The sequence below is a fragment of the Rhipicephalus sanguineus genome, chromosome 7 (assembly GCF_013339695.2).
Source record: "Rhipicephalus sanguineus isolate Rsan-2018 chromosome 7, BIME_Rsan_1.4, whole genome shotgun sequence".
Classification (NCBI taxonomy): Eukaryota; Metazoa; Arthropoda; class Arachnida; order Ixodida; family Ixodidae; genus Rhipicephalus; species Rhipicephalus sanguineus.
The window spans coordinates 11,913,383-11,940,416 of record NC_051182.1 but is presented as its reverse complement, the minus strand read 5'-3'; the positions used below and the strand labels follow the sequence as shown (position 1 = coordinate 11,940,416).

General features: G+C 50.4%; 1 protein-coding gene across 1 annotated transcript in view; it reads right to left on the bottom strand.

Annotated features, from left to right (window-relative positions):
* LOC119399292 (beta-hexosaminidase subunit alpha) overlaps positions 1-27,034 on the bottom strand; it is a 589,231-nt gene that overhangs the window by 241,597 nt on the left and 320,600 nt on the right. The window contains exon 6 of the mRNA XM_049417726.1: positions 10,678-10,882. Within this exon, the coding sequence (XP_049273683.1) occupies positions 10,678-10,882 (205 nt within the window). The remainder of the gene's footprint in view (positions 1-10,677; positions 10,883-27,034) is intronic.

Genomic DNA, 27,034 nt, shown 5'->3' with positions numbered 1-27,034 from the left:
GCTACCCTGGGTTATATATTTCGTGTACTTCCTTCAATAAACTTAGTTGTGAGTTCGCGCCCGTTTGTCTTCTCGCCTTTCGTTTCCGTCTTTTGTGCGCGCGCCGAAATGTTTCCAAGAAGGTCATAACACAGCTTAACGCTGGAAAGTCGCCAGGTCCTGACGGCCTAACAACAGCCTTTTACAAGGCTTTCTGTGCGCAGATAGCCACGCTACTAGAACGGGTGTTTAAGGAGGCTTATCAAGCAGGACGCCTTCCATCGTCTTTCAAAAGGGCTTACACAGTCTTGATACCAAAAAGCGACGATAAGAATAAACTTGACAAGGTACAGGCTATAGACCAATTACGCTGACCAAAGTAGATTATAAAGTATTAATGAAGGTATTTGCGAGCAGACTGCAAGGTGTTATTTGCGATATAGTAGGGCCGCATCAGACCTATGAGATAAGAGCGAGGTCAATATTTACCAATATCCACGTGGCTTCTGTGATTGCTTCGGTGCTATTCAATCTCTGCATGATTGGACTGTCTAAAAGACTGGCTAGCGTGGACGGCATCAAGCATACCATCTACGCCGACGACATCACGATTTGATGCGTCTGCGGCAGCGAAGGCCAGGTGCAAGATGCCATGCAAGAGGCAGTAGTCGAGGTGGAAGCGTACCTGCGCCCAACGGGACTCAGATGCTCACCCGCGAGGTCGGAGCTCCGGCTCTACTGGAAGGAACGGGGCTCCCGACCCAAGGGATGGAAACCCGTCGAAGAAAGTAACATACACATTTACACCAGTGATGGGGAGGAAATCCCGAGGGTAGGCACCATCAGGATTCTCGTCATGTTTATCGAAGCGAAGGGCAACAACGGCACCGCTCTGTGGAAGATCGTCGCCAAGACTGACAACGCGTTTTGACTCGTCAAAAGGATCTCCGGGAGACACAGAGGCCTTACGGAGGACAATTTGTTAACACTCATTAATTCGTTCGTGCTCTGCCACTTTACCTACACCGTTGTCATGCACAACTGGCTCAGGTCGGAGTGGGACAAGCTCGATGTTGTTGTCAGGAAGATCGTCAAGAAAGCATTGGGGCTTCCCGTACGCACACACACCGAGAATCTACTCTCACTCGGCGTGCACAACTCTGCGACCGAGACAGCGGAAGCGCAGCAACGATCGCAGCTAGCTAGATTGTCCACGACGACGGCCGGTCGGCGCATACCTAACGAACTGGGTTTCAACCCAATGCAGTTAGAAACAAATAGCATGCGTATATCGAAACATGTACAAGAAAACATCACTGTTGCCCCAATCACCCGCTACACTCACCCTGTACACAATGAGGGACGTCGTCGGACGAGGGCGATAGCTCTATTGAAGCAACTGGGAAAGGGTGGTAGAAGTGCAAGTTTCGTCGACGCTGCAGCATATCGAGACAGTCAAAAGTTCGCAGCGGTGGTCGTCGACCAGACCGGCTCGACTACGAACTGCTCCACGGTACGCACAACGAACTCGCAGGTGGCCGAACAAGTGGCCATCGCGCTCGCTCTGCCAAATGGTCGATGTGAAGAGGTGTACAGCGACTCAAAGGCGGCAGTCAGAGCATTCCAAAAGGGCCGTATATCAACACAGGCCGCCAGGATCTTGAACAGCTCCACCAGAGATGGGATCGTCCCTCACACCATTTACTGGTTCCCCGCGCATATCGGTTCAGTAAATGGCGTTGCACTGAACACGAATGACGTAGATGAGCGTTTCTTGCGCATTCTTTCGCCCAAGGGCGATGGAATGAATGCTACAGAAACAAATTTTAATGTCACGCGAAGAACGGCAAGCAGCTCGAAACATGCAACGCGCTGCTCAAGCAGAAAGGACGCACGGAACGAACATACACAGGATGAGAGCGAACTAACTGTCACATTTGTAACTTATTTCTGCGTGAGCACCGCGCTCCTTCCGCAAAAGCAGCCGCTGCAGTGGGCCAAGTGACCTTCGTGCTCTCAACGCGAGACGTACAAACCACGCGATCACGAGATAAGCGCCCGCACAAGCGACCACGCCCTGTAGACGCGGTCGCTCGCCGCAGCGGCGACGACTTTCCAGAGCGCTCTCCTATGCTCTTCGAGCCCGTCGCGCCATCTCGCCAGTGATAACGAAAACACTGTAACACAGATCTGTGAGCACAGGCGACTACGCTCTGCAGACGCGGGCGCTCGTCGCAACAGCGACAACCTTTCAAGCGCGCTCTTCTACGCTCTTCGAGAAACCCCGGATATTATTATTATACGCTCTTCGAGCCCGTCGCGCCATCTCGCTAGTGATAACGAAAACACACTGTAACAGATCTCTGAGTACAGCCACCCGCAAATGGTGTATATAAATAGCTCGCCGTTAGCATTGCGAAGAACTTGTCGTCCGTGGCCGAATCGTTTCGCGCTGCGCGCTGCGGAACGAGCGGTCGTGAGTTCGATTCCCGGTGACGGAACTTTTTCTTCTCGTTTTTTTCTTTGCCCACTGTTAGTCTTTATATTTTACAACGTCATATCCGTGACGGAAATACGTCAGCGGAGCCGTGGTGGACCCCGGCATAAAACACTTTCGTGTTAAAAAAGGTACAATCGACCCATGAACCCAGATCTAGAATAGCAGGTATGCAATGGGTAAAACAGAGGAACTGCGTTTCGCATAAGAATGATTTACTAATAATTGTTGGGGCTTAACGTCGGAAAACTATGATATGATTATTAGGGACGCCGTAGTGGACGGCTGCAGAAATTTCGACAACGTGGGGTTATTTAACGAGGACCAAAATATAAGTACATGGGCCTCAAGCATTTTCGCCTCCACCGAAAACAATGCCGGCGCGGCCAGTCTTCAATCCCGCGGCCTGTGAGAACGATTTCCTAAATCTGTGCTAGGACTTGCTAAAGAACGAGCTTGACTCGAGAAAGCTGGACATATTAGAGGAGATCATATGCTCAAGACTATTAGCTTACATGGCATACAAGTGAGAGAAATAGGTCGGTAAATAGTGACAGAATGCTTGCTTCCTGACTTGTGTAGTGAACCCACCTTCGCCTCATTCCGAGCGCGTGCCCCCCCCCCCCTTTTCATCCCAAGACTGTTGAAATATTTTGCACAAGAAAAGATAGTCGAGAGTTCGACGGAATACTGTCTGGTCAGGTAAAATCATTATTGAAAAAAACTGCACCCTCTCCCGCTAAAGGGGACCATGAGGCGATGCGAAGGGAGCACTTGCACCATCGCGTTCCGTTGGCGTTCGTTGGGCATGCTACCGACCTCGCGTCGTGGAACGCGAAGAGGGACGCTACGCGCGTCGTGTCTTCCCTCTAGCCTGGCTGTTAATTCTCACAGGGTGAGCGGGCAACGCGGTCGGCAGGCGCGCGAGAGGGAGCTGCGTAGGAGAGGAGAGAGAGGGGGAAGGGACCCGCATGCGCTGGCGCTGATCGCGGCGTTGCGCAGGAGAGAATTTCGGCATGTCGAGCCCGCATTTCAGAGGAGGAGCGGAGAGGGGAAGGGGAGGTGGTGAGCGGAGAGGGGAAAAGGGGGAGAGCGGGAGTGGGGAGGGCAGTGGAGAGGGCTTGCGCATGCGCATCAAGGGTGGTCACGCCGCACACCACCACCACCACCGCCACCACTGGTTTGAACTCCGCCATAAGATGCTTCGCATCTAAACCGCATCTTCCCGAAGGGAACCCTGAGGCGATGCGAAGCATCGGGGGGGGGGGGGGGTCCGTTGTTTTAATTGCGTAGTAGAAGGTGAAACAGTTAACGAACGTCTTTATTGAGCAGCGTCTAGTAATTGAGGTGACGAAGCTCAGGGTCCGCAGCTCGCTTCAAGCGTTTGCGCTCTGCGTCGCGAGCCCTTTGCTGGGCAGCTTTGTCTTCAGTGCACGTAGCGTTGCTGTTAGTTTGTGGGCTGATGCTGACGCTTGCTTGCGCCAACCCGCTAACTGACGGGACTGTTGCTTCCATCATACTTCATCGGACCATCACACTTCATCAGAAGCATCAACGGAGTCAAGCGGAGTGAACCGAAGCAAGCGCTGTACTGAACGCGCGCAGCGCTCTAGGGAACCAGCGCTGGAGTTTCCACGGTGTGGGCAGTGCCACCCCGGCGGTCAAAGCGCGCATACTCCAGCCGCTCCCGCGGACGAGAGGCGACCGGTTTAGGCAATGCGGGCGCGTATCGCCGAAACAAAACTAAAGGACGCTGGCGGTACTGTTGCGCATTCAAGTGCCACAATACGTAGAAATGAGGAAGTACTTATCCTTCTATGCTTTTCCTTGTAAAACATGTGAATAGAAACGGATGCGGCGTTGCATCCCGGCAATCAGGCGAGCACAGTGTGTTTTGCTCTTGCTCTCCTGTCTAGTGGCCTTCGGCTGGTTTCTAAACCGAATTGCGCGTGTCTGCTAGATTTATTCGATAGTCAGGGCCACCAGTGGAAATCGGGGCCAACGAGCAGAATTTAATCGGTGTGTTGTCGTAAATAAAACATACATATTATGGGCATGCGGCATATGTAACAATCTTTTCACCTGACCACCACCAAGCTCCTTCTGATGCCACAGCGTGCTGTGAATAGACCACCACCAAGCTTCTGCTGATGCCACCGCGTGCATTGAAGATGATACGATAGGCAAGTAGTCTACATTATTCGCAAACAGTTACGCAGAAAGGAAAGCTGTCTGTCTACGAAATGCGTACGGGGGCACGTTCGCCTAGGCCGCTGAACTGTTATGAGAAATACGCACGCGATGAATGCCTCTGTTGAACTTCACTTGTGCTACAGACAGGGTTGTCACGAGCAAAGCAGCGGACTACTCGAAGCTTAGCCGATGCGGTAATGCTTCTTTGTGCATTGGCTGCCGCGGCGAAGTGACATCGAAATTTATGCCTTGCTAGAAAAGGGTCAAATGTCTTGGATTTTTACTCGCCGTTTAATTCGCCTAACGTACTGTGTTAGTTTTTTCACTTGCCTGTGTCTGCTTAGATCTAATAAACGTGTTTGATCAACATCGACAATTGCTGGCGTTTTACGTGCCAAACAGGTATGATTATGAGGAACGCCGTAGTGTGGGAATCAGGATTATTTTGACCGCTTGGGGTTGTTTAATGTGCACATAAATCTCAGTATGCGGGTGTTCTTTGTATTTCAACCCCATCGAAATGCGGCCACCGTGGCGGGGAATCTATCCGCGCCCTCGAGCATAACAGCGCGACACCATACATGCTATGCTAGCGCGATGGTTTGATTGATCCACGTCCGCGTGCATACATACCGCGGGCTGGGCATAGATATCTACCACATCGGAAAAACGTTGGCGCACCTACCCCTTGCCTCTTGGTTTTTTTAGATGCGAAGTATCTTAAGGCGGAGCTCAATCCGGTGGTGGTGGTGTGCGGCGTGACCACCCTTACTGCGCATGCGCATACCCTCGCCACACACCTCCTCTCCACTCCCCCTCACCGTTCCCCCTGTCCTCTCCCCCTCTCCCCTTCCCCTCTCCACTCACCCTCTCCCATTCCCTCTCCACTTACCCACTCCCATACCCCACTCCCCTTTCCCTTTCCACTGTTCCTCTGAAGCGCGGGCTAGACATGCCGAAATTCTCTCCTGCGCAACGCCGCGATGAGCTCGAGCGCATGCGCGTCCCCTCCCCTTCTCTCTCCTCTCCTACGCTGCCCCCCTCTCGCCCGCCTGTCGACCGCGTTCCCCGCTCGCCCTGTGAGAATTAACGGCCAGGCTAGATGGAAGATACGACGCGCGTAGCGTCCCTCTTCGCGTTCCACGACGCGAGGTCGGTAGCATGCCCAACGAACGCCAACGGAACGCGATCGTGCAAGTGCTCCGGCTTCGCATCGCCTCATGGTCCCCTTTAGCGGGAGATGGTGTAATTTTTTATTGCGGTAGTGGCCAGCTGGTATCGACGCAGCAGGTACTTATCAATGGAGGCTTGTGAGCCTGCAGTAGCTTGACACAAATCCCAGGACGCAACCAGAAAATGTTAACGACAGAGCGGCCATCACGGCACAGCACTGTCTCTTCGACGCTGTATCCACAGACGTAGTCTGCTTTGCAGGGCTTCTCTCTGTTTTCCCGTGCTTTCCTGAGAAAGTAGCCTTCAGACAAAGTTATTTTTTTCTAAACCATAGAGCAGTATTACTGGCGCAATGGCTGCTCGAGTTGTTCGCGCCAAAATGAAGCACGGGGACGGCGCACGCGCTTGCGCTCACCGCGGTACAGTGCGACCCGTCGTCTGAGCGCGAGCGGCATGGCCTCCGAGATTAGCCGGCGGCGCGGAGGCCATGCGAGCGGCTGAGTTACATCGCGACTCCCCGCCAGGCGCCATTTTTTCGGTGCGCCACCTATCAAGCGCTCGTCTCCCCTAGCCGCTTTATATTCACACTTGAAGGAAAGGAGACGAGAGGAGGAGAGTAGCGCATGCGCCGCGTCCATCCAGGCCCATCCGATTTGTCCATCCAGGTCCATCCAGATCCATCCGATCCCGATTTGCTGGAACGGTCGGCGTAGATGGTTCGTTTGGCTGAAGAAAGCCTGCTGGTCTTGTCGGCGGTGTCTTGCGTCGCTGACAGTCTCGACATGTCCTTACGTAGTGAGCGACGTCGGCAGTAAGGCACTGCCAGTGGTACTTTTCCTGTATTCTTCCGAGCGTGTGAGAAAGGCCGAGGTGTCCAGCCGCCGGGCAGTCGTGTAGGGCCCGGAGGACTTCTGGTCGCAATACTGAAGGCACATCCAGAATGTAGTTGGCTCGAAGTGGCTCGAAGTTCTTCTTTATGAGGACGCCGTTTCGCAAGAAAAACAACGCCGGTCCTTGCTTGATTGCCTTCAAAACAACGGCGGCCCTGCCTTCGAGGCAGATTTTATTATGTCTTGGGTTGCAGTATACTTAAGCGACAGAGTGCAATTCGTGTTTATTGATGGCCATTGCTCAAGGCAGCTACCAGTGACTTCTGGTGTGCTACAAGGAAGTGTCCTAGGGCCATTGTTGTTTTCTATGTACATAAATGATCTCGTTGATGTAATTAGTGAGCCGGTTTGTATCAGACTTTTTGCTAATGATTGTGTGCTGTTTAATTAGGTGAAATGTTATGAGGATCAAGTACTCCTTCATTATTATTTACAGAAAATTCATAAATGGTGCAAGCGACGGGACATGGTTCTCAATGCCCAGAATACTGTTTTCATGAAAATAACCAGAAAGAGCTATTGTCTTTCCTTTCCGTACTCGCTTGCATCAGTTCCGCTTGTTGTTTACAAACTACAAATATCTCGGTGTCACTATAACAAACACGCTGAAATAGAATTCACACATATCAAACATACGTGCGTCATCCTTCCAAAAACTGTGCTTACTCAGGCATATAAAACAAGCAGCAGCTGAGGCAAAACAATTAGCATACTTATCACTTATTCGACCGAAGCTTTAATACGCCGCTAATTTTTGGGACCCACATACTAAACAAAACATAAATGCTCTCGAAAGGATTCAACGAAAAGATATACGGTTTATTTATTCAAGGTATCGCAAAACTGACTCTCCAACGCTTTTAATGTGGGAACATGGTATCCACACACTGCAGCTACCGCGTAAGATACAGAGACTGAAGTTTCTTTTTCAGCTAAAATACAAGAAAATAGCTTTAAATCCAGATGCATGCATATCACCCTTCTTAACCCGAGAAACGAGGCATCGTCATGCTGAGTGTCTTACGCCCTTCAGCACCAGAATCAATGTATTTTAATTTTCATTTTCTCCTCGAACGATAAACGAGTGGAATGCCCTTCCATTGACATGGTTGCATAGTGCTGAACTAATAGAGCAAATGATTAAATAGACGTAATAGTTTATCGTTTCGTCTCGATGTAACCATACCTGCTGTATTTACTGCATGTTACCTTGCCTACTGTATTTTATGATTACTGTATGTGTGTATATACATTCTACCTTTGTTGTGTGTATTGCAATGCATGGCGAATTGTTTTGCCTTTTTGTTGTTGTTGCACGGATCTAACTTTGTACAATGTGTAATGTTCAGTTGAATGTATATGTAACCACTCCTGCTTGGGCCGCTCAATGGGCCTGTAGTATGCTATGAATAAATAAATAAATAAATAAATAAATAAATAAATAAATAAATAAATAAATAAATAAATAAATAAATAAATAAATAAATAAATAAATAAATATTCCACAAGATCCCTGAGTCCCGGATCGGCTCGTTGTCGGCCCCTATGGTTCCGAAGAAGCAGTCATCTGTGTGACAGTCCTGCGGCGGTGGGTAGACGGGAGCACGAGACAGGCAGTCGGCATCGGAATGTTTTCTTCCGGACTTCTAAGCGACGGTAATGTTAGATTCCTGAAGTCGCAGAGTGCACCGTGCGAGGCGACCTGAAGGGTCCTTCAAGCTAGTTATCCAACACAAGGCGTGGTGGTCGCTCAGAACTTTGAAAGGCCTGCCGTAAAAATAGGGGCGAGACATAAATATCGCCCAAATGAGGGCAAGACACTCCGTTTCTCTTGTGGAATAGTTGGCTTCCGCCCTAGATAGCAACTGGCTAGCATAACTGACAACCCTTTCTAGTCCGTCAGTCCTCTGCACTAGGATGGCTCCGAGCTTTAGGCTGCTTGCATCGGTGTGGATTTCCGTGTCGGCGTATTCGTCGAAGTGCGCATGTGTCGGCGGCGTCTGCAGTTGTCGTTTCAGCTCTTGAAATGCTTCAACTTGTCTCATTACCCACTTAAGTTCCTCGTGGGTTTCGTGAGGTGAGTTAGTGGCTCGGCGATCCGTGAAAATCCCTTGACGAAACTATGGTGGCTAGCATAACAAAACGTCTGTAATAGGCGCACAAGCAGAGCAATTGGTGTGTGGCCTTCTTCTCGGTGGGCGGCGGAAAGGCAGCGATGACAGCTGTTTTCCGTGGGTCAGGGTGAACTCCAGACTTCCTGATCACGTAGTCCAAGATTAAGAGCTCCTCGTACGCGAAGCAGTACTTTTGTGGCTTCAGTGTGAGTCCGGAGGTTTTGACCGCTTGAAGTACAGCTTGAGGCGCCGGAGGTGCTCGTCGAAGGTTGAGGCAAACACGACATCGTACAAGTACACGAGGCGCGTCTGTCGCTTCAAGCTGGCCAGTACGGTATCCATAACGCGTTGGAAAGTCGCAGGTGCCGAGGAAAGACCAAAGGGCATGACCTTGAACTAAAAGAGACTGTCTGCTGTTATAAAGGCCGTGTCGTAAAACAACATGCCTGGTGGGATGGGCACCACTTCCCGAAATGTTTCACTCTTTCCTCTTTTTATTGCGATAGAAATTATAGGGGCACTCCCGACTGGTTTTTGCCGTCGTCGTCACCGTCATGTCAAGCATGTGTATGTGTCTATATATAAAAGCCACGAAAAAAATCAGAATTTTGTTTCTGAAGCGCCCGACCGGGGATTCGAACCAACGGCTCCTCGCTCCGCATCGCTCGGCGTTAAACGACTCGGATACGGAGCATGCCTCCTTCAGCATACTAACGGCGAGCTATATATAGCATTTACCGCCGGCACGCAGAGCGCCGAGGCTCTTCTGCGTGCTCTTTTCATCGCCAGTGAGATGGCGCGAAGAGCGCGCTTTAAAAGTAGTTGCGCCACTCGGTTTTAACCGGAGTTGCGATGCGCGCGCGCCTCCGTCATGTACCACCTGTACTTTGCCCTACAGGGCGTGATCGCGCGTACGCGCGCGCTTACCTCGTGATAGGGGTGGTTTGTACGTCTTGTGCTTTCCCCGAAAAGTTTGTGTTCAAGATACATACCGCACGAAGGTCACCCTGCTCTCCGCAGTGGCCGCATTTGCAAAAAGAGTAAGCTGCTAGCTAGAACAGTCATAGTAGAGGCAGTTGGTTGTGCATAGTCGACATTTTCAGCGTGCCGCTCCAACGCAAAGAAGTAACAGCTGTGACAATTGTTAGTATACACCTGTGCGTTCGTTTCGTGCGTCCTTCTTTGTGAATGAGCTGCGCACTGCCAGTGCCGAGCTGTAACAGTTAGTTCGCGCTCGTTCTGTGTGTGTTCTTTTCATGCGTCATTTGTGTTTCAGCAGCGCGCTGCAAGTTTGAAGTTGCTTGCCGTTCTTCGCGTGGCGTTCCAATTTCATGCTGTCGCATTCATTGCTTCGACCTTGCGTCGACACCGACTTTTTGACAGCGCCATCCCAGTGTCTGTCGAAGTCGGGTTTGAGGCTATTTGCCGCGAATTGCCGTGTTCCCGCTCATTTTGCTCACGATAGCACATTCCGAAACTGGCACGACCACCAGCCACACGACTCCAAAGGCACGACCACACATGTATATCAGCCGGCGCGTTTAACCGAAGGTCAGATTTTTGACGATCGCGCTCGCTGCTGTCACTCTATTGCTAGTGCTGCTTGCTCATACAGCGGGTGTTCACAGCATGGCCGGGCACAAGTTCGCCCAGTAAACAGTTGAGCTTTACTGCTTTGATCACCGCATTATTCACAGTCACTTCTACGTGCTAATATTCCTACGGCAGGGGAAGGGTACTAGGTAAAGAATCGTATCGCCATTAGGAGATACATAACACCGATAGTAGTGTGATCGAGGCAGATTGTAGTGGAGGTGCACTGAATACTCACCAGCAGTCGAAGCTGACTTCGTCTCCTCCCAGGTGCAGGTACTGGTCTGGGAACACGCGTGCGACCTCCGTGAAAAACTGACTCATGAAAACGTACGTTTCATTGCGCGTCGGGTCAACAGGCCCGAGTTCCCCAGTGGGAACGTCGCCGTCGTAGCACGTGGTGAGCAACTCGGGGTACGCCTGGCCCCAGGACAGGGTGTGACCTGCAGCGCAATAAAAAGGGAGTGTGGATTAGACATTTCCCTAATCTTCCAAATAACTTAAATTTGTCATCGGTAAAAGCTGTTTTCCGCTACCGGAAGGTATAGGAACCAACGTATCAATAAAAAGGGAATTGAAAAACGCTTAAATAAAAAAAAAGAAGAGGGGTTTGAGAAGCAGGTGGGTGGGGCCCCTAGCCCAGGGCTCCACTGGTCTCAGCAGCCCGCCGCGCCTGGTCCAGGAGAACAACTTGGGCCTTCTTTTCCTCGCTGGCGAGCAGTGTCACTTTACGGCATATTCCTCGTATTTTCGGAACTGATGAAAAGCAATCAGCGAGGAACTGCTTATGATGCATGGTTTGGTTTCGAGCCCAGCGTTAGATCTTTGTGTGATTGGACAGCGCATCACGTGGGCTTACCGAACACGTTGAGTACACTGTGACACAAGTAGGAGTGTAGTCCTGCTTGACATCAGCACTCACGCTTCAGCACAGAGGTCAGTTTCAACGAGCGGAAATGCGAGCGATTGCGCGCGCTTGTGCGTGAGCGTCAGCAGCATTCGGAGATGCATTCCTATGAAGTTCAGAAACTACACACTGCAAGTTACACACAGTATATCCAGACAGATACACGGACGTATGCCCCTGGTGCTGAGATACTCCAATACTACCGCCTATATTATACGTTTGCCCGGAGAGACCAGTCCGGGTCGGTTCTGGCAATACGCAGCAAATACGAACGTGGTCGCGGGCAGCGTGACTTCCCGATCTCCTCCTGGGAAGCGAGCTAGTGACGCGGCGTCAGGCCCGGGCAGCTGCTGTGGCCAGCGAAGCTGTGGAAGAGGAGCTCCGCCCGCGACAATTCACCTGCTGCTTTGTTTATTTCACGTTTATTCAAGTTTCACTGCGCCAAGACACGAGCTCTCCGATTCGTTAGATAGAGTTGGTAATCGCCCTTTCTCAGAAGAAAGGGTTATGGGGCACTGGCATAGTCCGTCCTCAGCAAAGAAGACCTTGAAAGCGTTATTGTGTTTCTTGCGGATAACTGGTTTTAGACACAAACTTTAACAGTGTCGTATTCTCATCTCCTTTTTGTTTCTTTTTTGCTGTTTCTATATTTTGTACATCTGTTTTCTATCACCTTTTCTCCTCCTTATCCTTTTCCCCAGCACAGGGTAACAAGCCCGTCTAAGAACTTGCTAACCTACCTGTCTTTGCGCTTGTTTCTTCGCTCCTTCGTTCCTATTCTCTCTCTAGTTAAAGTAGTCCGCTCTTAAATAAACTTAGTAAACACTTAATAAGCCTATGCATTTAATAGTTTAGAGCGTATTTTATCTCCTTCGCGACATCCCTTTACTAGCCAGCAGATAGTAAAGCTAGTAAATATTGTCGGCACTAACAAGGGAAGTTCAGAGAACGGTAGCATGGGCTAGTTGGTGATTTATAATCGACATATTTGCACGGCGCAACGTAAACGAGGACGTATGAAAAGACACAACACAGGACACACACAGCGCCTTTGTTGTGTCCTTTCATACGTCCTCGTTTACGTAGCGCTGTGCAAATATGTCGATAACAAGGGAAGATTTTTTAGTGTTTTTACCTAGGTAACTACTATGCCACCTATAGCATCAAGAAAGCACCGTGTGCCAGGTGCTCTCTTGATGCCGTAGTATATTATGCCGCTGCTGAGATAGTCTTATGCAAAATTTACGCAAACTTTTATTCCCGTGATTGCAGTAAGGTTAAATCCGATTAACACAGTAAGGTCTGGGTTAGTTGGTACACAACCGCTGAATGAATAAACGAGTCAGAAAAAGAAAGACAAAGGAGTGAAGTTACACACAACTAATGGACTATGATCTGTGCTTTATTAGCCAACACCATCTTATAGGAAAACCAGGGGCGCATGGGCTGCTCAAACAAGAAAAAACTAAGGGCTATTGAAAACCGAGGTGCTAACGCCAAAATGATAGGAACCCACATTCTTTCTTCATGAAGTAAACCCCAGTACCAGGGGTGCTATGCAGGATGGCTTAATAGGGTGTTGAGGCGAGCTCGTTGGTACGCGTATCTATTAGAATACGCAGCGCCTAATGAACACAAACACAATGAGCGAGAACGAGGACGGGCGCTGACTGCCAACAGTTGGTTTATTTTGCGTTAACATATATAAAGAAGGCGAGAAGAAGAAGGGAGGGGGAACATGGGAGGAAGAGGAGTTATGCGCATGGGTGTCGCGACGACATTAGACCTAGATGCTTCTGGTTATTGCCTGAGATATCGGAATTTTTTGTCTGTTAGGGTGAGCGAAGGCGGATGTGTTCAGCCTTCACGAAAAGTCGTTCCACAAGTGGAACGACATTTTAGTGCCTTCGAGACAACGTTTCATGGCTTAACCTTCACGAAATAACTTCCAAGTGATGAACACATACGATCTTTAGATCTAGAACTCCACCTTGCACGCAAACACATCTGCTGGGCCTATGCTCCCCGGTCAAAGAAGCAACTTCTCCCCTTTTCATTGGCACATTCAAGGACAGTCAAGCGCGCTGTTGCACTCGGAGCAATGAAGAACGTCCTCTCCGGCAGCTGCCTACACAAGATCGACCGCAGTTTCAATGACCAACTTAAGCGCCTCAAGGCTAGTGATTTCCCGGAACCCCTCCTCTCTACCTTCATTGAAGTCTTGGTCCGAGACATCAGAAGCCCTAAAGAAAAAGAACGGCTTCAACTCGACAGACCGAAATTAGTTGCCATACCCTATGTTCATGCAGTTTCGCATCGAATAAAAAAAAGCCGCTGGGAGAGCAGGAGTGAGTGTGGTGTTTTCTGCCCCGAATAAACTTTGAGCTTTGTGCAAACTCGTCAACGGAAATCTATCCGACTCCAAATCCTGCAAGAAGAATCACGCTGCTCCCTTTGTACAGTGCAAAAAAAGAGATAGAATATGAAATTCCCACGACGTGTGGCAGATCGTACATCGGCCACTCGGGAGGATATCTCAATGATCGTCTACGAGCGCACGCAAACAACGTCAAGAACAAGCACGGTAGCAATTTAGCTATCCATTGCGCAGACTGTGGGTGCTCTCCGCTGCTGAAAAAAGCCAAAGTGTTGCGCCGATACAAGCACAATCCGGCACGTGAAATATTTGAAACGTACGCCATCATGTGCAAAGGCGCGGATTGTGTCAATGACCAGTCGCTAATCCTAACAGACAAGAAATTGCAATATCTCAGGCAATAATCAGAAGCATCTTGGTCTAATGCAGGGCTGGGCAGTATCGCGATACAAGAGTATCGCGATAGTATTTCAGAGATACTTTTGAGTATCTGTATTTCTGTATCGAGATACATTTGAAAACTGTATTTGTATCTCAGTAGTGAAATACATTTTACGATGTATTGCCTGTATCGCGATACTATGCAGGACACGGGTATCTCGTTACATTGTTTTTTGTGTGTCGGAAATGAGTTGAGGCGTGTTTCCAATGGGGGAATGACGTTTTTTTTTTTTTTTGTGCCAAGAGAAGCAAAGGCGCGCCGCCGGTCGCCGAGAGACAGGGCTGCGATGGTTTCCCCTCAAGCACAGAATGGTCCATATGGTAAAGTGCCCGACGCCGCAGACGGCAGAATCGCGGGGGCAATGTTGTCGGCCTCTGCCGACGAAAGTCGCTGTCTCTCAAGGTCAGTGCAGCATGCCTAATTTTTTTCGAGTGGCAAGCCATTACTTCGCGACTCCCGCGCGGATACCGCCTTAGAACAGGCTTTGCAATGCTTCGCGTGCGTTCAGTTTTCAAAGCGGCGGCACTTCCAAAAGCAGTTCCCGTAGTCGCGGCGGAAGTGACTAGAAGATGGCTATCTTTGACGCGCTTTCAGCCACCTCTCCAATGTCAGGGTGCGTTCCTAATTGATTACATGCGTGAAACGGTCTTTTGTGGTAGCAGGCTCCCCCACCGCCGGAGCCGACTTCGCCTGTTGCGACTTTCTGAAATGGGTGCTGGTAGCGTCGGTGGTGGTGACAGCTTCATTGAAGCCGACAGGGACAGACGGCTGAGGATTCCGAAGATGGGTACCGTCTTCGGATTCTGAACAGTCAGAACAACCCAAGTGAGGGCGGAAGTGTTTCGATATCTAGATGACCCGAGGAGAGATATCGTCATTCGTCACGCTGCAGGGCAATCCGGCTATGAAGGCGGTATTTATTCACTATAACACGAATTTGTGTTCGCCTTCAGCGGTAGACTTTCTTTCTTACGTGAGTCCTGTGCTGAGGCTGAACCGAAGCTGTTAGGAGACAGCCCATTTGAGAAGCCTACACAGCAACCTTCTCAGCAAAGCAGATCTTGTGTTCATTAGTGATTCGAGTGATTTGCCTAAAGTGTGCTATTTCTAGCATAGCTTAGTTTGTTCGCCAAGTATGTCGATTTCGGTGTCCAATCCTTGTTACTGTTGCTGTTAAAGAGTGTACTGTTTTTGCAATTGATACTTGTAATTATGTCATTATTACTAATTATGTACTTTGTCCGCCCCCCCCTCCCCTGCAATGTCTTAATGGCGCTGAGGGTACTCTAATAAATAAATGAACTGAACGTTTCGATGCGCTGTAACTTTAATGCATCCTTGAAATAAAAAAAGTATTCCAGTATCTGTATCGCTGTAACTGTATTCCGGAATACTTTTTTCGTCTTGTTGGAAAAGTATCTCCGAAATATCCCGTTACGTTAAAGGCAACTGTATCTCAGTATCTGTATTTTAGGCTTCCAGTTTATGTATCTCGATATCTGTATTCCGGAATACTTTTCTGAGTATCTCTGCCCAGCTCTGGTCTAATGTCATCGTCACACCATGCGCATAACTCCTTTTCCTCCCATGTTCCCCCTGACTTCTTCTTCTCGCCTTCTTTATATATGTTAACGCACAATAAACCAACTGTTGCCAGTCAGCGCCCGTCGCCGTTCTCGCCCTTTGTGTTTGTGTTCATTAAGCGCTGTGAGTTCTAATGCAGGATGGCCCGAGCTTCTCGGGAACACGAGCTTGCTCCGAGCTCGCACTGCCGCGGTCATGATAGGAAGACAGTGCGAAGCGCGCGATAGCAGCGTTGATAAAAACGGCTATAAGAACGAGCTCGGCGTCACAAACGCATGCGCGGCACTTGCGACGGTTTTCAAGAGAACAAACCACCGTGTGCGCACGCGTCAGCGCCGCCACTCAGTCAACACTGCAACAGTGCAGCGTTGTGAGCGTGATTGTCGCGCTATCTTTTTGCCCAATGAGCATCGCGCCTCCCACAGGCGTGTTCTTGGGCGTTTGTCTTCTTTCAGGCAAGTTCTTTATTTCCACCGGCAGCACGGAGATTTCCACTCTCGAAGGCAACAAGGGTGGGCACGCAGCAGTCTCGTGCAGCTCGTTTCGCTTCTCTCGAACATTACAGATAAATAAATGGACAGGTTACTGCCACTTACATTACATGCGCGAAGATTTTCCTGCAGTAACGTATCGGTAGAAACAACGTGTACACTAACAAGTAAATAGTGAGATTTCTCGCCGCAGACGCCACGAGGGACGCTTGCTTCACGTCTGTGAGTGGTACGTCGTGAGCGCGGTGAAATTGAATGCGAGACATCGTAGCCACGTGATGACATAACCCTTAGTTCTTCGTGCGTGTGTGCATAGCAAGGTTGATCCAAATAGGTCGCGAAGCTTCGGGCGAAAAGCGGTTCAGAACCGATTGTCAGGGACATCAGCAAGGGGAGTTATGGGTACTGTGATTGAAGCGCGACTAGGTGTGTAGGGAACAAACACTAATAGCTCAAAACTAAGTTTTATTCAAGGGCGACGCAATTCTTATGTTTCAGAAATCACATATTTATTTCCTCAGCAATATTATGTAGGTGCAATGAGCAAGGAATTTAAGATAGTGTTTATATATTACGAAACACCTTTTTACTTAGCGCCCTCTGAAGAGGGGGCGCAAGTTATTATTATTCAGTGCAGCCCATGTGTGTGCATTGAAAGGGGTGCTCGTAAAGTTCACCTGAGACGACACGCCCATTCACGCGTTCCGCACTTGCATGCCTTTTCGGAATTATTGTGGTGAGAATCTAATTTTCGCTGCGCGCGGGCTTGTGAGGTGTGTTTCATCGTTGGTGAACGTGTTGAGTACAGTGTCCAACGGTCAACGGTACGATGCGGATAACACTTAAAGCCAAGCGCTTGCCTCAGTATCCGCGGAAAGGATGTGTTGTGCAAGGATGCGTTAGCGACATACGTACGCCTAGCGACCCATGTCTTCTAGATAAGAAACCGGAGCAACTGTTTGGAGTACTGTGCTCGCTGGATTTTCCAGAATCAGTATTCCTGCGGCGCGGTTTCCTTCGCGAACAAGCAGGGACTAGTGTTATTTCTGTTATCGGTCAGCAGATTGCTAAGTTATCTGTCGCGCTACAATTCGCATGTCTGTAGCGGTAATTTATCTGAGCATGGCAAAAAATAATGCACTTAGTGTCTGCGCATTTTTTGTTATTACCACACTTGGAAACGATGCACATTTTGTGCAGTATAATAAAATTGCGTTATTGTGGCGATTGAATAAAACTGAAATGTCCTAATTTTCACGTGACTAGGCGTCATTTCTTCATGTTAGAATTGAAACGCAAAAGTAATATGCTTCAAGGAGCTTGCGTATGTGCAAAGCAAATCAGCAACGCTGCATATATAAGAGCTACGCTGCTGCTTGCTTTATTCCCTCTGTGAATGTGCCACGAACGCCGGATATAAGTTCCAAGAAAAAGTTTCATAGTAAAACAAAGGCGACATAAACTGCCGTACACTTAAACACCACTTTCTAGTCATCAGTCGATATTAGTTTAGCTGGCGCTTACTTGAAGCGCATTCGACAAGGACTCGTCGGCTCGCCTAAGCGCGAATCCTTTGCGATCAGGGCCCTACGAAAACTGCTTTTATATCAAATTTCGCGCTAATGCCAACTGTAGCGAGAGAGAGACGTGAAGGCGGCCGACGTGGCCGTGCCGAAGTCTCGCCACTTTATTCGAAGGCCCTGGTACAAGCAGAGCGGCAGCGGCTGCCGGCGTCCAGCCCCCCGGAGCCTTAGCTCGTTCTTCTGCTCGCGCCTCGAGCTCTGAGCATTAGCTGCGCGAGAGGCGCGGCGCGTAAGTGGTAAAATGGTGATGATGATCGTGAGCGGTGATGAAGATGCAGCTACAGATTACTCCCCCCCCCCCCCCCGCAGAAATGAAGCCGAAATGAAAAACTATGGGGGCGTATATACAAGGCTGGTGACGCGAGACAGAATGTCCGTGGGCAGTCCAGGTCGTCAACGGTGAAGGACTATCGGGAACCCTTGGGTCTCTGGCAGGCGGCTCTGGGAGAAGCCTAGAGGGCGGGGAACTAGCCGAAAGTACGCTGGTGTCGTGCCCAGGCGGATCCCACGACGACATGAAGGGGTCTTTCGGTAGCGGACCTGTTGGCGCAAGTGAGCGCGGCTGGCAGATGGAGTTGAGGGCGGGTGCACAAGGGCCGGTGCGGGCGATGTGCGCGAAACAGTGCGAAATGGCGCAGTGAAGCCACGACGAGCAACCATCGGCGAGTAGCTGCTGCGATGGGTCTTTCCTGTGCGGGCACAGCGCTGACGCGGATGTCGGCACAGCGCGCCTGCACAGTGGCCACATGTCAGGTGGGCGGCGTCCTGTGTCAAGGGCTCAGGAGCAAATCTGCGGTGACACCGAGCAGGCGTAGTCGCTGCAGGCTCGGATGATGCACCTGTGCGCGTTGAAGCACCCTCTGCAGGTGGCACAGGAGGGCTCGTGCGCTGATCAGGATGCTGGAAGCCGGTCGACGTGGCAGGCGTCACATGTGCGGCTTGCTCTGTCATTGGCGAACCAGCAGGCATGTCGTCCTCAGGCGCTTCCGTCATAGTAGCAGCGTCGCGCAAGTGCGGCCGAAGTTGGTAAGGGGCACGAACGTCTGCTGCGGTAGACGTCGAGGGCGACGCTGGTCGCTGCTGACAAGAGGCGCAGAGCTTAGAAGTCGGTGAAAGGTCGTGTTCGGGTACCGTCAAAGGCAAAACCTCCGCGAGCGAGGGGCGAACAGTGGGCGAGAGGTTGTCCGTGTCAGCTTCCAGTTCTGGCGGCAAGGTAGCCAGGGTGGAAGCCGAGGTCAGGGACGTGTCGTGAGCCGGCGAGGACAGGGGCGACGGGCGGATGGCGGGCATGCCTGATGGACCGTCGGCCGAGGTCGTCGAAGAAACGCACCTCGTGGCAGACTGGTCGATGGCAGCAAGAACGGTCGTCGGGTGCGGGAACCTCGGGCGTGGGAACCTGAACATCGTCGGGCTGGTCGTCCGGCGCGGGAACCACTGCGCTGGTGGCCGGACGAGAGGTGGAAAGAGACGTAGCCGGGGAAGGTAAGTCGCGGTCATGGGAGGGCGGCGGGCCGGGTGGTACCGCTCGCGTTGGCGGAGGGGAAACCCGGAACTCACGGGTCCCCGGTAGCGGGCGGTACGTCTCGCCGTAGCGAGCCAGCACCGCAGCGCAGAGGTCGTCCTATGGCTGCGGGCTGGATGACGACGCGGCGGACAGATGACGCAGCTCAGCTGGGAGGGCGTCAAGCAGGATGTCTTGCATCAGTGGCTGTGCGGTGACGCCGTTCACCGCGAGGCAGGCGTCGAGCTGCATAAACCACGCTCGGGGGTAGGCCGGGTGAAACGGCGGAACTGGAGGGCAGAGTCGCGGAAGCATGGCAGGAGGCCGCTCGGCGAAAGGCGTGTTCTCCGGGTCACCAATTGTAGCGAGAGAGAGACGTGAATGCGGCCGACGTGGCCGTGCCGAAGTCTCGCCACTTTATTCGAAGGCCCTGGTACAAGCAGAGCGGCAGCGGCTGCCGGCGTCCAGCCCCCCGGAGCCTTAGCTCGTTCTTCTGCTCGCGCCTCGAGCTCTGAGCATTAGCTGCGCGAGAGGCGCGGCGCGTAAGTGGTAAAATGGTGATGATCGTGAGCGGTGATGAAGATTTTGTTAGCAGAGCTAACAAAATGACGTCACTTGCTTCCAGGATACTGCGTCACGTCCGATTTATTTTTTTTTGTTCCGCCGGAAGTGTTCCCTCTTCACACAGATGGTGCTAAGCCCCATGAGCAGCTGATGAGCCGCCGTTTTCTGAACGTATGGGCTTCTATGGAAGTTTCGCTACCACTTACATTTACCGTGTGCATAGTATGTGCCATTAAGCTCATAGATGAATCGTGCCGCTCGCTGGCGTTGCCGTGAGGACTGCTCCTCACCAAGAGCAAACGCGGTGGCGGAACCGGTCTTCGCCGCGGGCGTCGTCAAACTGATTGACGCGCGAACTCGGGTACAAACTCGTTGATTCTGAAAAGGCCCAGTTCTACTCGTGACTGTCATAGCAAGGTCAATCTAAATAGGTCGCGAAAGTCGGAACGAAAAGTGGTCGGAAAACCTATTGCGACAAACATCAACACCCGCGTGACGATTAAAGCGCTACTAGGTGAGGGGGGGACAAATAAAAAAAAACAAAAATTAATTAATCGTTTATTTTCATTAGTTTTAAATTTATTTGTCATGAATTAATAGTAGATACTTTAATCAAACTTTAGTCTTGGGAATGTGGTTGAGTGGCCAATTTTTTTTCGGTTTATTTTCAGAAACAGCGGGCACATGCAGGCAGTCTGGTAACATGGGCCAACGGTAATGCGCATTTTGAGATGCAAAGGCGTCGCTCGCTTTTGCCGCAGTAGGTGTGTGCCTGTCGTCCGTAGGGTGATTTCCTCGCATAAGCGTTGTTTTCTAGTCGTGGTACTTGGCCGAGGTAATATAGCCCATCGCAGCCATCGGGAACCGTTTCAGTGACTGTGTTTTGCCAGCGCACGCTGGCGTGCTGTCGCCCTTCGGGACGATGAGTCCGCCACGCTACGCGAAGAAAACGCTGCGCTGTCTACGGATGCAAGAGCAACACGTGTGCCGGTTGTGTGTGTGAGATGTGGATTGTGTGGCCCGTGACGGGGCGAAGAGGGAACGACAGTTCTGCTCTGCGGTACGCCTTGGAGGGGAAGACGACGAAAAGGAAGCGCGAGCGGGGCGTGCGGCTCGAGGAGTGGAGCGCGACACGGTTGGAACGGCCAGCCGCTGGTCGGCGGTTCGGGGTCGCGACATCGCTTAACCAGGCGTCCGGCAGCCATGTGGACCTGGTGAGCCTGATTCCCGCTCTGTGCCCCGGTGCTGACACAGAGACCGGCAGCTAGTCTGTTCCTGGCCTGAGGTCGGGGCCCGAGTGGTGTCACGAGGTGGCCGCGGCTCATGTTGGCGACGGGCAGCTAACCTGCGCTGCAGTGGCCTGGTGATCTACCGGCCTGCAGTGCCATCATCACCACCACTACCACCTCGCCACGGTCAAGGCAGCGCGAACTGTTGGACTGCCCAAGGAGTACGCGGTGACGACCCGACCTCGCCGCAGCTGGCAACAGTTCATAACGGCGAGTGGGACAGTTTGTGTGCGAGGCGCGTAGGAAGTTTAGGATGTAAATAAGGGAGATGCTGTAGTGGTTGTGTGTGAATCGTCAGAGTTATTCGGTGGTGTTAAAATCTGTGTTGTGTTGTAAGAATCACCTGTACTGCCGGTTGAATTATTTCGGATCCTGGGCCCACATTACACCAATCACAGCTGTGCACCAAGGTTGAATTGTTATGCTACTTCTGATTTCTGTGTTATATATTTTGGGGTAATATCCTGTTCAACTGCATAATTCGCTAATAAAATACACCTTACTTATCAAATCTGTCTTTTTCGTCTTCCCGTTATCTTGCAGGCTTCCATTATGGAGCGTCATAGTGATAAGAAAAATAACATGTAGCTAAAAAAAAGTAAGAAGCGGCGCCCTGTCAAAAAATTTCATAATTTCGCGCCCATCGCGTTTAAACGTGACGTCATTTCCGCTTCCGGTGTGACGTCATCTTTTCTTTTTTTTAAATTCTGTTTGTCCCTCCTCACATAGATGGCGACTGTTGCAAACTAGCCACCGGCTTGACAGTGGGCTTCTACGGAAGTTACGTACCAGTTTACATATACTGGTCATAGTGCCGGTGTGACTGTCAAGCGTTTCATGCGGTGGACGCTAAGCAGCCGCTTCGTTGCATATAAAATAATTTGGTCAGCTTGCACTAGTTGTGCAAGGCTGGAGCCATCGGAGGAGGTTGTGATCACCTAGCTTCTTCCAGCTTTACGTGGCTTGTTTACTAAGTCTGATCGGTCTGCTTCGGAGTGAACACCACGTCAGTTCGGCCTCAATATTGATGGTGTTAATTACCTAGATCTTAAATAATTTGATATTGAATAGTTCCTATCTGAATTGGTATGATTGAATTAATTCGAAAATTAATTACTCAAGTCTAATTAGCAATATTTCAATTACCACGGAGCTAATTAGCATAACCCTGATTATCGCGATCTACATTAGCGTGGCCTTAGTGAGTAGACAATTAATTAAATTTGTTTTAATTAGCGCACCACGAATAAGTGCTAATTAGCAGGATCTTAATTAGCCCAGTCTTAGCTTTACACGGCTTCATTAGCATTATTCTCGTAAGGTGTTAACTAATTGCCTCGGACTTAGCATGACCTGGCTTAATTAGCTAGGTCATAGGATGTCCTGGCTTCATTAGCTAGGTTATACCGACCAGCCAATTAGCTAATCAGCCGGGTGCACGTCCTCGGGGAGCCCGCAGACGATTAACAAGAGGACGAAGAGGGCGCGCGCCGGCCGAGCAACGAGCTAGAATGTACAGGCCGGCCATGATGTAGAAAAAATTTTTTAGCGCTGCAAAGTTGAGGACGAAAAAACATGGACAACACAGACGAAGCGCATCTAACAACTGAATTTATTGAAACAAGAAGGTCAAAAAGGAGAGGAAGAAAAGACGTAACATACGAAAGAAAGGGCACTGTAGGCAAACCACGCATGAGCCAAGCATCGGCTGCTATCTATGCAGTGAAACACGTGCATGAATCTAATTCAAACTCTACGTCTGTATCACTGAGGTCACTTACGCTCCGATTACATTTATATTTGTGTCGCTAAACATGCCACTTGTCTTTCCGTGAGTGCTATAGCTGGTGAGCTAGCGCATGCGCCAAACTTCCCCGACATCATACAGTAGTCTTCAATGATAGTTCTGTTTTTGTCCTTGCTGTGCGCCACAATGGAAGTGTCCCTGAAATTTGGGTTACATTTACAATCAGAGCAGTGCTGAGCGAGATTCCCTTCGATTGCAACCCTACTACACAAATTCTTGTGTTCCTGAAGCCTTTTGTTCAGGCATCTGTCCGTCTGCCCAATGTAAGATGCCCCGCGGGTTAAAGCAATCCTGTATACAACTCCTACCTTGCACTCTACAAATTTTTTGACGTGTCTGACACCACATTCTGCATCTCGGGCGTCGCCTTCACTACTCTGGGAGTTGACTTTCCTACGCAAGCCTACCAGCTTTTTGGGCGCCGAGAATACCACTTGCACACCATACCGGGAAGCCACTTCTTTAATCTATGCGCTACGGTGTGCAAGTACGGCAACACTACCACCGGATTCTTAATTCTTTCCTTTTCTTCCCGGTGCAATAATCTCTTTTAGGCAGCATTCTGCCACTGCCGACAGAAGCCCGTTTGGATAACCACTCTTTTTTAAGCGCTCTATTTGCAAGCTCATGCTTTCACTCGTTCTGTGCTGACATGATTTTTTATTCGCCTGCATCATGCACGATTTTGCAATGCCTCTTTTTATAAGTTTCGTGTGATTAGACTCAAATGGCAAGATAGGTTTACCACTGCGTGTCTTGGCATCCAACACGTGTGCAGTGGTGCGACGTGGTTAAAGTGGTACTGCATAGTAGCAGCCAAAAGAAACGGACTCGACGTTGTTCCGAACGGCACTCTAGTCATTCTTGTTTCTTGTATTTTTGATAGTGGTTTCCCTAAACAAGGCACCTCCTCGAACCAAAGGAAACGAAGTGCGTCTCGATCTTCAGGTCTTATGTAAATCTGTAGGAACGCCTTCTGCACGTCGGCGGTTATGCCATATACTTCCAAACGGAACGAGATAAGCATTTTGAGAAGGTTTGCATTAAGGTTTGGCCCTTTTTCCAGTTCATCATTCAAAGGATGTTCCCCTGCTCTATGGGAAGAGGCGTCGAAGACAACTCGGAGTCTTGTCGTTGTAGAAGTTTCGCGGATCACTTCATGATGAGGCATATAGTAGACCTGTTCTGGTGTCAAGTTTTCAATGTCGATCATCTCGGCATGTCCGTCTTTCTCGTACTGCCTAATAGCTTTGTCATATACTTCGAGTGTTTCTTTCTTCTGTGAAAGCCTGCGTACTAAAGAGTGCAATCGTGAAATGGCGACTTTGCGATTATCAGCCAAGTTGCACTCTATCGATTTCCAAGGTAGCGCCACTTCATAACGCCCATTTCGGAAACTGATTGTGTCAGTGAACCTTCTTAGGACGACGTCGTCTTGCTTCAGAAATGGCTCTTCAACAATACCAATGGCATACAGCTCCCAAAACCGTTGTAAGGAGTAAGGGATGTCCTCCTTCTCGTGCACGTCTGTTCGCAGCACGCAGATATTGCTGCAGGTATATTGGCTGGTTTGTCCCTCGACGGATGACGGTCCTTGGAGAGTCCACCCCATTCTCGTGTTAATGGCGATTAACGCTCTGGTATCCGAGTCCCACCGTACTTCGCTATTTTGGGGCATTAGCTTCCACAGCTGGTCGGATCCAATGCGAAGACTTACCCCTGGTTCGTAAGTGACGCTCGGGAAAACAACTGCATCCGCTAATGGTTTGCCTTCTGCTACAATGACTTGCAGAAATTTGTTTGTTTTTGGGGCTTCGATCATGTCGTCACAGATGAAAGGAACGACAACAGCCTCCATTTGTATTGATGTGTTGTCGTGTTGGTTCCAAAGCAAAAGCTGACGACCTTTGCACGTAGGGTGAGTTCGGATCGCCCTCGTCCAAATGTGCTGATCACCAAATCGATCTCCCGTATCGGCGTTAGCCTCAGCTTCTTACTAACGTCTTCTCGTACAAACGTTCTCTGACTGCCGTTGTCGAAAACGCCGCGTATGTAACAGCATCGTGTCGTTGTCGTCATCCACGCACGAAACGTCTGGAGGAGAACTTCGGCGTTAAGTCCAGCAGTTGCGCCGTTCGTAGCAACATGCATAGCAGCGTCAGAAGTATTTCCAGTTGCCCCCGCGGTACACATTGTAGATGCATGACGACGTTTGCATACTTTGCATTGTACTCTGCGGCGGCAGAATGACATAATGCAGCGCTAAACACACACACACCACAAAGTAAGGAACACAAACCGACGGGACTTACTTTGTGTTCCTGTTCCTTACTTTGAAGTGTGTGTGTTTTTAGCGCTGCATTATGTCATTCAGCAAGCACCAACTCGCCCAACAACACGTTCTTCTGCGGCGGCAGAAGAACGTGTTGCAGAAGATCGCGTGCCAGGTGTCCTTTTGCAGTACACTTGTAGCAACGACCATCCGCTGTGAGCAAATTGCGCTTCTCTGCTACGCTGAGGTGGCTAGTGCATTCCTCAGTAGTGTGGTCGGTTGCCGGACAGAAGACGCAGGGCGCGGAAGAAACGTTTGTCCTGTTATGAAGCACCCTGGCAGACGGAGGCGACAAGGCTTTTGGGAGCTCTGAGTAACATCGCTACGAGTGTTCATGAACCCTGGAATCGAGATCTGCGCGCTTCTCTCACGGCACTCCACTTCGATCCGAAGAAAGTGCAGCAAACGCCCCATCTCCTCGTGCGAAGATTGTGTACTGCAGGCGTCACTTGAAACTGAACCTGACTCCCTGCTCTCCTGTTTATAGTAGTCAACTACTATGTCAGCAGGGATAACTTTCAGCAGTACTTCGCTCAGCATGGCTGCGTATGACACTGCGCTAACTCCAAGGTTCTCGAGTCCTCTCTGGTTCACTTTTACTTCGTCGTACAGCTTCCGCAAGGCTGATACGTCGCTCGACGACCTGACGGGTTTTAGTGTGCGGAGCCTCTCCATGTGCTTGTGCTCGATTAGCTTCGCGTTCCCAAATCTTTGTTTTAATATTTCAAGTGCGTCGCGGTAAGATGAATCTGTGACCTGAATTCCGGCGACGGCTTGAGCAGCGGCTCCGTCGAGTAACGACACAAGATAGTGGAACCGATCCGTGTTGGACAAGTTGGGGTTATCGTGCACGGAGTGCCGGAACATGTCCCAAAACGGCTGCCATCGAGTTAAACTGCCGTCAAAGCGCAAAAGTTCTAACTTGGGCAATCGTGCACCAAACTCACGTTGAGGTCGCGTCGGTTCCCTCTCCGAGGTCGCTGGTGGGTCCTCCTCAGTAGTGGTTGCAGGCGGATGCGCCGTCGAAGCCGGTGAGGAGACCTTGAGCCTGTTCATGTGGTGGTCGAGCAGGGCCAAAGCGCTGGTAGCAGCGTCTTCATATTCCATAACGGAATCGTAGTCTTCTGCCACCTGCTCGTCTGTCAGGAAGGTTTCCAACTCGGCGTTCACAGCAGCTAACTCTGTCTGGACCGCCTTTAACCGGCTGTGGAGGACGTGAAGCGTCGAGAGCTCGAACTGGTCTGACTGTACGAGCTGATTTACCTCATTCACAATCCTCGCACTCTGGGATCGACGCGAAGCCCGCTTGTTCTTGGCACGCTCCATGACGGTCTGGTTGTAAGAAGAAGTCCCACATCGGAAGCGACAGCTCGTGGGATGAAGGCCGCGGCTTCCCGAGTCTTCGGCACCAAAATGTTGTGGGAAATCTCCTTTGCAGCCTTTATTAGCGCACTGCGCGATACCGTCCCAACATGGCGTACGTAAGAACAGTTCAAGAAGTCCAGCCTCAGACCCACTTCTCCTCTTCATCGTCTTTCAGTCCGTCCAGCACGCAATTTCTACAGTAGGGTTGCAATCGAAGGGAATCTCGCTCAGCACTGCTCTGATTGTAAATGTAACCCAAATTTCAGGGACACTTCCATTGTGGCGCACAGCAAGGAAAAAAACAGAAGAACTATCATTGAAGCTTACAGTATGATGTCGGGGAAGTTTGGCGC